The sequence below is a fragment of the Wolffia australiana genome, chromosome 11 (genome assembly GCF_029677425.1).
Source record: "Wolffia australiana isolate 7733 chromosome 11, ASM2967742v1".
Taxonomy (NCBI): Eukaryota; Viridiplantae; Streptophyta; class Magnoliopsida; order Alismatales; family Araceae; genus Wolffia; species Wolffia australiana.
Genome location: NC_135845.1, coordinates 15,221,118 through 15,230,584, shown reverse-complemented (window position 1 = coordinate 15,230,584; position 9,467 = coordinate 15,221,118). Strand labels below are relative to the sequence as shown.

The 9,467-nt window shown below is 40.7% G+C and overlaps 1 protein-coding gene across 2 annotated transcripts; it reads left to right on the top strand.

Moving 5' to 3' along the window:
- The first annotated feature begins 899 nt into the window (after positions 1–899).
- LOC144709902 (nuclear poly(A) polymerase 4-like) lies at positions 900–6,763 on the top strand. 2 transcript variants are annotated; one of them, XM_078583570.1, is made up of 13 exons: positions 900–1,053; positions 1,500–1,658; positions 1,744–1,821; positions 2,063–2,170; positions 2,264–2,326; positions 2,409–2,570; positions 3,116–3,229; positions 3,290–3,352; positions 3,440–3,769; positions 3,932–4,096; positions 4,528–5,320; positions 6,197–6,253; positions 6,343–6,763. In XM_078583570.1, exons 2-12 carry the CDS (start codon positions 1,533–1,535, stop codon positions 6,205–6,207), a joined length of 2,013 nt encoding a protein of 670 aa, XP_078439696.1. In that variant the 5' UTR covers positions 900–1,053; positions 1,500–1,532; the 3' UTR covers positions 6,208–6,253; positions 6,343–6,763. The 2 variants fall into 2 exon arrangements, with proteins under 2 accessions (XP_078439696.1, XP_078439695.1); XM_078583569.1 differs by having other exon boundaries at positions 902–1,053; positions 1,398–1,658.
- Positions 6,764–9,467: the final 2,704 nt, after the last annotated feature.

The following is a 9,467-nucleotide window of genomic DNA, read 5'->3' as shown; positions in this document are numbered from 1 at the left end:
CATTATTCAAAGACCCATATCATCAAGTTATTTGTTATCATGTCAGACTTCTAGTAGCGTCCATATCATATCATCAAGTGATTGGTATTATACCATACCTCAAGGGTCCATATCATATCATCAAGTTATTTGGTATTATGCCAGAATCCAAGGGTCCATATCATATCATCAATTGATTTTGGAGCCATATCGTCTAGTGCTTTTTTATCATGCCAGACTTCAAGGGTCCATATCACATCAAGTGTTTTGTTATCATGCCAGACTTGAAGGTTCCCTATCATATCATCAAGTGATTTGGTATCATGCCAGACTTCAAGAGTCCATATCACACCAAGTATTTTTTTGTTATCCCATCCAAGGAACCATATCATCAAGTGATGTTTTATCATGTCAGACTTCAATGGTCCATATCATGTCATCAAGTGGTTTAGTATCGTGCCAGACTTCAAGAGTCCATACTGCATCAAGTGTTTTGTTATTATCCCATACAAGGAACCATATCATCAAGTGATGTTTTATCATGTCAAACTTCAAGGGTCCATATCATGTCATCAAGTGATTTTGTATCATGCCAGACTTCAAGAGTCCATACCGCATCAAGTGTTTTGTTATTATCCCATACAAGGAACCATATCATCAAGTGATGTTTTATCATGTCGAACTTCAAGGGTCCATATCATGTCATCAAGTGGTTTGGTATCATGCCAGACTCAAAAGGTCCATATCATATCATCAAGTGATTTATCATCATGCCAGACTCCAAGGGTCCATATCATATCATTCAGTGATGTATCATTATCCCAGAGTTCAAAAGGGTCACACCATCTAGTGATTTGTTATTGGGCCGGATTTGAGTGGGCCGATGCTATATATTCATCACATATTGAAATAACGCCTCAACTCCCATTTAGATTCTTATAACGCCGACGAGGAAACCGCGGTGGATTTATTATCGGCGATCTCTACCCCTCTTCCGCCGCCGTTTCTGCCCCGAACTCCTCTCCAATCTGCTATGATCTTCATCTTCTGGCCGCTATCTCATCAGTTCTACGAGTAGGGACGGTACCATATAAGTTTCTGAATCATCCTTTTATTGGTTGTCAACTAATTGCGCAACTCCTGTTGAAAATTTCGTTTTTTTTTACTTGATATTGGTGCTACTCTTCAGTTCTTGAGGGTTTCTGTAGTTGGCATTCGGATCGCGATCTGGGTCTTCCTGTGTCCCATGGGATTTGACTTTTTGGGATTGGTGTAGGGTTTGTCTCGTTCTTAATTGCCCTAGTTTGTCGCATCAGAATTTCCTTCAAACCCAATTCTTCGGTCGCATCTCGTCGGCGTTTTGGCTCTCTAATGAGGGCCAATTCTCCGCTCTTTGTTCACTGATCGCCCCTTTTTAGGACTCCGATTCGTCTCTCGTGGTGCCAGATATGATTCTGGCTTTCCCTGATATGCTTCGGGATTGGTATTCCCTCGTCAATCCGGCCCCTTTTGGATCTTAGGGTTTGGTTATAAGTCGTCGAGGAATTCGGGATATGGTGTCTGCGGAGTCGCTTGAAGGTCCACCGCAGCAAACAATGAAACATTTCGGCGTTACGAAGCCGATTTCGATGGCAGGACCGACTGATGTAGACCTTCAAAGGAGTGAAGAATTACAAAAGGTTCGGATTTCACTTTTTTCTCTGAATTTCTTATTATTATGCAGCTTTGGGATCGTCAAAAACCTAATGGGGCGTGTTTCTGTAGTTTCTTGTTGATGCTGGGCTTTATGAAAGCGAAGAAGAAGATATCCGAAGGAAGAAAGTGTTGCGAGAAATTGATCAGGTGAATCACATATTACTTCATATATTCTAGTTATGATCAGATAATTTTTTATAAAGTTGTTTCTTCAAAAAATAAATTCATAAAGTTGACCCCTTTGGGCTGAATCAGATTATAAATAATAATTCACTGCGAATATTTTCTTCTTGTCTTTTCACATCTTGATACTTTTTTGAATTATGGTTTTACAGATCTAGCACGGCAGATATTTTATTTTTTTAACTCTGCTTGTCTTACATTTCAGATTGTTAAGGACTGGGTGAAGTTGTTGACTCAGCAGCGTGGATACAGTGACCAGATGGTTGAGGATGCAAATGCAGTTATATTCACATTTGGGTCTTATCGTTTAGGGGTATTATAACATTTTCCAACGTCCATAATGCTTCAAAAATATTTTATTTGTTAAAAGATAATTTAATAATTACTAGAAACCCGTTGGTTGCAGGTTCATGGGCCGGGGGCAGATATTGATACTCTCTGCATTGGGCCTTCCTATGTTAACCGTGAGGTAAAAAATCAATCATTCCTGACGCCTTTCTTGATGGGTGACTAATTTTATGGCTTGATAATTTAACTTTTAATCTCTGCAGGAAGATTTCTTCATAATTTTGCATGACATCTTAGCAGATAATGAGGATGTTACTGAGCTACAGCCCGTTCCTGATGCTCATGTTCCGGTGATGAAATTCAAGCTTCAAGGAATTTCCATCGATCTATTATATGCCAGTGTCTCCCTCTTGGTAGTTCCAGAAGTAAGTTTATAGGAAGAATCTTTCGTTTATCCTCTTCATTTTCTTTTGAAATTTCTGTCTGCAAGCAACTATGGCTACAGATTTCGTCCAGTAATCTTGGGTCATTGATATTTGTAGGATCGCTTCATCGTTATTTGCATCTTTTTCTAAATAGGGCTTGATAAAAATCTCTGTTGTCTTTTCTTCAAAAAAAAATCTATGTTGTCTCTGCGTTGAACTGAGTCATTAGGACTGAAAATAATACCAACATTTTAGTTGTTTTTCCCAATTATTAAAGTCCTGTGATCTATTCGCTACTAGTATTTTGTTTTGATCCTTGGTTTGGTCTTTCGCAATCAATCTTATCTTCAAACAAAAGGGTGCACAATTATTCGTCAAACTTGATCAACTTATGTTTACAGTTGTTTCTCTTATTTATTCCATTTCGTTTCTTATCTATATTTCATGACAATAAAATATTAAAACTAGAGCTGTTTTTAGTGTTGCGTCATGTATGATGCCGATTGGCGTGCATAATACCTTTTTCAATACTAATCTTGATGTAGGATTTGGATATCTCTAATGGATCGGTTCTATATGACGTCGATGAACCAACTGTTAGAAGCCTCAATGGATGTAGGGTGGCTGATCAGATCCTTCGTCTGGTTCCAGACATCGAGGTCCTCTCTCTCTCTCTCTCTCTCTGTGGTTCAGGCTCAATTGATTGGGTTTGTTTTCAGCATTTTCGAAGCGCTTTGAGATGTCTAAAATTTTGGGCAAAGAGGCGTGGTGTGTACTCCAATGTAAGCTGCCTATATCTATTCTCTTATGTTGACATTCTAGAAAAATCTGAAAAAATCAATAATAATGCCAGCCGTTCCTTTCTCCAGGTGACTGGTTTTCTCGGTGGTGTGAACTGGGCTCTTCTTGTGGCACGGGTCTGTCAACTCTATCCTAATGCTGTGCCCAGCATGCTAGTTTCCAGGTTCTTCAGGGTCTACACGCAGTGGAGGTGGCCAAACCCTGTCATGCTGTGCCCCATTGAAGAGGATGAAATAGGGTTTCCTGTGTGGGACCCACGTAAGAACCCCAGGGACCGTACCCACCATATGCCCATCATTACTCCAGCATATCCTTGCATGAATTCAAGTTATAATGTTTCCATAAGCACTCTCCGTGTGATGATAGAACAGTTTCAGTTCGGCAACAAGATTTGTGAGGTGATAATATCCATCCATTCTCGCCTAAAAATACTTGATTTTAGATTATTAGATGCCATCCTGTTAGACAGCAGGGAAAGAATGCCAATTTAGTCTTCAGTATGGTGTTTTATGTGAATGTGTGATATCCTATCCGCCGTTTGACTTCTTTCCTGCATCCAGGAAATTGAATTGAACAAGGCTAGCTGGGCCTCTCTCTTCCAACCGTACCTTTTCTTCGAAGCATATAAAAATTATCTTCAGGTTGATATTACGGCCAGTGATGATGATGATCTCCGGACATGGAAAGGTTGGGTCGAGTCACGTCTCAGGCAACTTACATTGAAGGTTTGTTACTCTTTTCCGAAATCAGTGAAATAATGGAGTGTTCGCCGTCACTGATGACGAGAACAAGGGGCAATCATGAGTCATCGTCCCTGTCATTCTTCCTCGCCAAATGACGATGACAATGACCAAATCATCATCGTCTCCTGCTTTATGTTCATACTATCCGGGATGATTTCAAAATCGACATTGTGACTGTCTTTCACCGCAGGTAGAATGACGAAAATGACAACAAATTGTCTCCTCATTGCCTTTTGTCACCCTCCCTCTTTTAGCCTCACCCAGATGATGAGAGACAATGCCAAAATCGTCATCGTCACTCAAGCTGCAGACAATGACGATGATATGTTTTTGGATGATGATGACAATTTTTTTCATCATCTTCAAACACTTGGTAATAATGAATTTTTTATGATTTCCTCCTTTTTTGACAGATTGAGAGGGACACTTACGGGATGCTTCAGTGTCATCCGTACCCAAACGAGTATGTGGACGCGTCTAAGCAATGCTCACATACCGCGTTCTTCATGGGTTTACAGAGGAAACAAGGAGTGAAATCTCAAGAAGCCCAGCAATTCGATATACGCGGAACGGTGGAGGAGTTCAGACATGAGGTCAACCTGTTCATGTTCTGGAAACCGGGTATGGAAATATACGTCTCACATGTCAGAAGAAAGCAGATTCCCTCCTTTGTTTTCCTGCGCTCCGTTCCACTGGGATCTTCTTCAGATTCCCTTCAAAGTAGAAAATCTCCGGTTAAAGAAGAAGTTGAAGGCCCTCCAAAGAGGATGAAGCTTTCCCCTGAAATGTCTTCTTCTTCAAGCCCAACACTTGAAATGAAGGAGAGCCCTTTAGTTGGGCCTTGCAGCACTAGCCCTCAGACAAGTAACACTGGTTCTTCGGCTATTGAAGTAGAGGGCAAGCATCAGGAGGGGTTATTTGACTACAAACATGGTAGTCTGGTTGCATCTGTGGAATCATCGCTATCCAGTGCAGGAGTTGACTTTTATGGGTTTGGCCGGGCCCCACCAGGTGGCATTGAGACAAGTGAAGGAAAAAATATGAGTGCTTGCAGCTCCTCAGTCAGGGAGACGGCTATCATTAAACTTGTTTCGCAGATGGCACCTACACAAGGGTACTCAAGTAAAGATGGCCTCGTGAGCTTGGTCAATATGAAGGGCTTTGAAGAGAAGGCAGTGGTTACCTCGGAGTGTGGACGCGCAGAAGGTGATTCCTTGATTATATAGTAACAGAAAGTGTTGATTACTTGACCTTTCGCATCCATTTGTTAGTTTCTTGAGTAAAATTTAATGTTTGTGGTTGAGGGGGAGTCCTTGATTATTTAGTATCAGGTAGTTTCAATGACCTGTGTCATGCATTTATTGTTTTTTTAATCGCAAACTTTATGCTTTCTGACTGTAGTGTTTAAGGAGGAAGTTGATCCTCGGTCATGTAGCATCAGTAAATTTTAACCGCTTGTCCTGTCTCATGTATTTATTTTATTTCTGTAGTGTAGACCTCAGTGTGTTCTAACTAAAATGTTTCAGGCCAAATGTGAATACTTGATTATTTAGCACCTGAAAGTGTTAATGACTTTACCTGTATGATACGTTTGGTGTTTTTTTAATGCAAACTGTGATGTTTTCAGATCACTGATACTCCTGTTTAACTTTAACATGCCTAGATTCTCTGCCTAGCTGTCTTGCTATCTAGTAGTTTACTATGTTATTACCTCTCTATGCTATCTTTCTTCTGGGGTATGTTAAGCGGTGAGTTTTTGAAAAATTATTTCCTCCAATGTACGTTTGAGGAAAAAAGTTATTCGAACAGTTCTCTAAACATCTCAAAATTTGCTTTGTTTAATCTCTCTTGGGTTCCCTTTTTTTCCAAAACCAACTTTTGTAGCTGAACATACATTTCAGTTTTCAGATACTTTATCCTGATACCTTATTTTTTGATAGCTCTTTTCTTCATTTTTTGTCATACTCCCTAACAATGGCCAATGATGCCATCTTCATATACTTGTTTAATTTCTCTAGCTAACTTTCATGGCCAATGATGACCCATAATTTATTTTCATCTTTTTTTCTTCTGTGTGCAAAGTCAACCATTAACTCATCGGAAACAAGAACAGAATGGGAGTTCATTCTGGGCAGTAAGGCATGCGCTCAATAACTTTAACTGAGTGATCTTCTTCCCACATACTGTGCCATCTTCATACACTAGTCCTCTTCATTTTTTCCGGTCAGCGTGAGGTCAACGGTGGGCCAACCCTTTGATAAATGGCGGGGGCGGGATGATCTTTTGGTGCCAGCCATTGAAATGGTAAGCTCCTTTTGTCTCTCTTATTTCCCATTTTTCTGCAGGCAGCTCCAGAATGGGCCTTATAACTTTCTGAGAATTGCTTCTCTCTCATCTCTCTTTCTCTATCTCTCTCTCTCTCCCGCCCCTTCCATCTCTCTTTCTTGTGTCTCCCTCTAAGCCATAACATGGTGTGAATGAGATGGTGGTAAGATGTAGGATGGGAAAGAGCTGTTTTCTCTAATCCTGAAGTTGCTGGCCTGGGATGTGGTTTCAGCATCATCTGTGCTAAACTGGACATGTTTTTGATGTAGAATGGTGCTCCCCTCCCTCACCTTAATCTTCTTACATCTATTTCATTTTGATTTAGCTGTAAAAATCAACTTCTTCCTTGCCCAAATAAATGACTTACATGGCTGGTACTAAAAAATTTAGGAGTATTCTCATATATTTTATGTTTCATAAGGATTCAGATTGTAGGCAATGCCATGTAATTATTGGTGATAAATGAATGACCAAAAGTAACCAATTGAAAAAAGTAATTTATGTATTTATTTTTTCTTACTATGAAACATATAAAAATCTAATTGAACTATTTATTTAAGTTAATTAATCAATATACGCCAAGGTGAATAAGTAATCCTAGGAGGAATATTAAAATGTAAGTGAGATATATATTGGCTTTGCCCAGGCCCAATGGCATATGAAGTCTAGATTGACTAGGTGAGTTCCATAGAACATGTGATTCCTATAGTGAAACTGTATTTACAAAAAGCTTTTGTTTGAAAACTACTGTCCTGTTCATTTTTTATGTATGAGACAATGAGTCCTTAGAAAAATAAACTGATATCTGCATCCAAGGTATTGATATGCAGATACCAAAGTTTGGTGCTTATTTCAGTGTCGGGCATCCGGTAATGGCATCTGCCACGACCATAGTTCCGGATCATCCCGGAAGTGGACGAAGGACGGGACAGGACGAATTTAGTCCCGTCCTACTTCCAATGTTAGCTCAGGGACGAAGGGGGCGGTTGAGCAACTCAAGTGAACCGAACTTACTTTTTGGGATAGAACCTAACATGTAAGAAACGCTTTGCCCCTTTTTGCTCGTCGCTTCGCCTCCCGCTCCTTCGCGCCGTCGCGCTGGTGCGGAAGTGGTGAATATATGAGGCGCGAGGAGCGTTCAGACAACCTTAACTGCACAAGCCTGGGCCGGGCCTACCTCCATCCCTAGAGGAGCCGTATGAGGCGGAAGCTCCACGTACGGTTTTGAATCCGAGCCTTTCCAACAATGGGGCTTAGCCGGAAAAATCAAACCGATTCCGCTCATCCGTAGTAGTAGTGTAAAGTGCGGTCGGGGGGCTAACATAAGGGAGGACGGGCCAGACACTGCAGAGCGACGACCCGGGAGCAGATTCCCCACAAGGGGACAGGAGACGGCCGATGGTTTTTTGTCCACCGACAAAAACCGCCCCTCTAATAATCTTGGGATGGTTTTCGTCCCGTCCAGTCCTCCCGGAACGAATTTTCGTCCCAAAATTTGCCCGGATGAAAAAAACCCATTTTATATTTTTAATATATTAATTTCTAAGTATTTTAAGGGCAATATGGAGGAGAGAGAATGCTAATGGACATATGTACAAGTAATTCTGAGCGACGTCAGTTTGCATGCATGAAAAAATCCAAAGACCTTGATGCAAATTGTCATAGCGAAGCCACGTGGTGAGATCTCAACTGTCAGATGTGAATCCGGCAGTTTTTCGTCCACATCCGTCTGTCATTGTCTGAAACCTTTGGACGGACAGTTTTTTTGTCTCAGGGGATGAAAACCGTCCCGTCCGGTGGTCCCCGGGATGAAATTTTGTCGCGAAATTCATCCATTTCCTCGGACTAGATGACTTTTTCGTCCCGGTATGAAAAAATCGTCCCCCCCGCATCCCTGAACTATAGCCAACGATATCTATCAAACATCCATTATCAAGTATCAAAAATTTTCTAGATTTCATCAGGATATTGAATTTTGGTTGTCCTGTATCGGATGTTGGATGGCCAAACAAGAATAGGGAGGGTTCAAGAAGGGAGAATGCAATCAGACTCTCAATAGATTGAGATAAAGTGATAAATGGAAAGAAGAGAGAACATCAGTTCTTACTTAGGTTAAAAGTGTTTGAATTCCTATAATTGTACGTTGGGAATATAACCCATCGAACATTTAATTCCATTATTACTTATTCATATTTCTATGTTTTGTTTGCCTGTAACAGTTGAAGCAAGGCTTATTCTTTGTAAGATTCTGCTTGAAGTCAGTCCAGTAACAGAAGCTAGACTGATCCTCACACAAAGGTCAGTTTCCACTTTGCCATGGTAGTACTTCCTGGGCTGAGGGGGTGGTTAACTGCCATGGTAGTAGTGGGCTTCCTACCTGGATTGTAGGTGGTGGATGGAATGCGCAAAATGGATTATCTGGCTTGTTTAGAGTCAAAGTTGAGGGGGATCTCGTGGATATGATCCACTGTGAGATTTGTACTCATGCTCAGCTGGGTTGAGCCCCCCCTCCTTGGGGGAGCTCATGGATAAGATTCCTCAAGCAGGATTATGAACTGAACTAACCCAAAAAGAGGTCATAAAAGCACTATGAAAAAAAAAAACTGAACTAAGCCTAGGGTTGACTATAAAAGGTTAGATGGAAGGTTAGATGTTGGGTAAACCATGAAAGGGGTTAGGGCAGTGCGACCAAACCTCAAGCCTACTAAAAGAAGCCAGGTCAAGGGTAAGTTCAGCAGAGTGAAGGGTGAGTGAGAGATGGAGAGCATTGAATCACTTAAGGGTCTTCTTGCATTGCATTAAATATGAATGCCTGAAGTGAGAAGACATCAGGATTGATAAAAATGGGAACTCTCGAAGTATTTCACATTATGTGCAACTCAAAGACCATGACCCCTATTTGTATACAAAAAGGGATACCTTTGCTTTTATCTTAATATATTTAGTTTTATTCCAATTATTCCGCTCAATCAAATTAACATAAACATAAAATTTACAAATAAAATTGATCAGCAAGCTTAATGAAGTA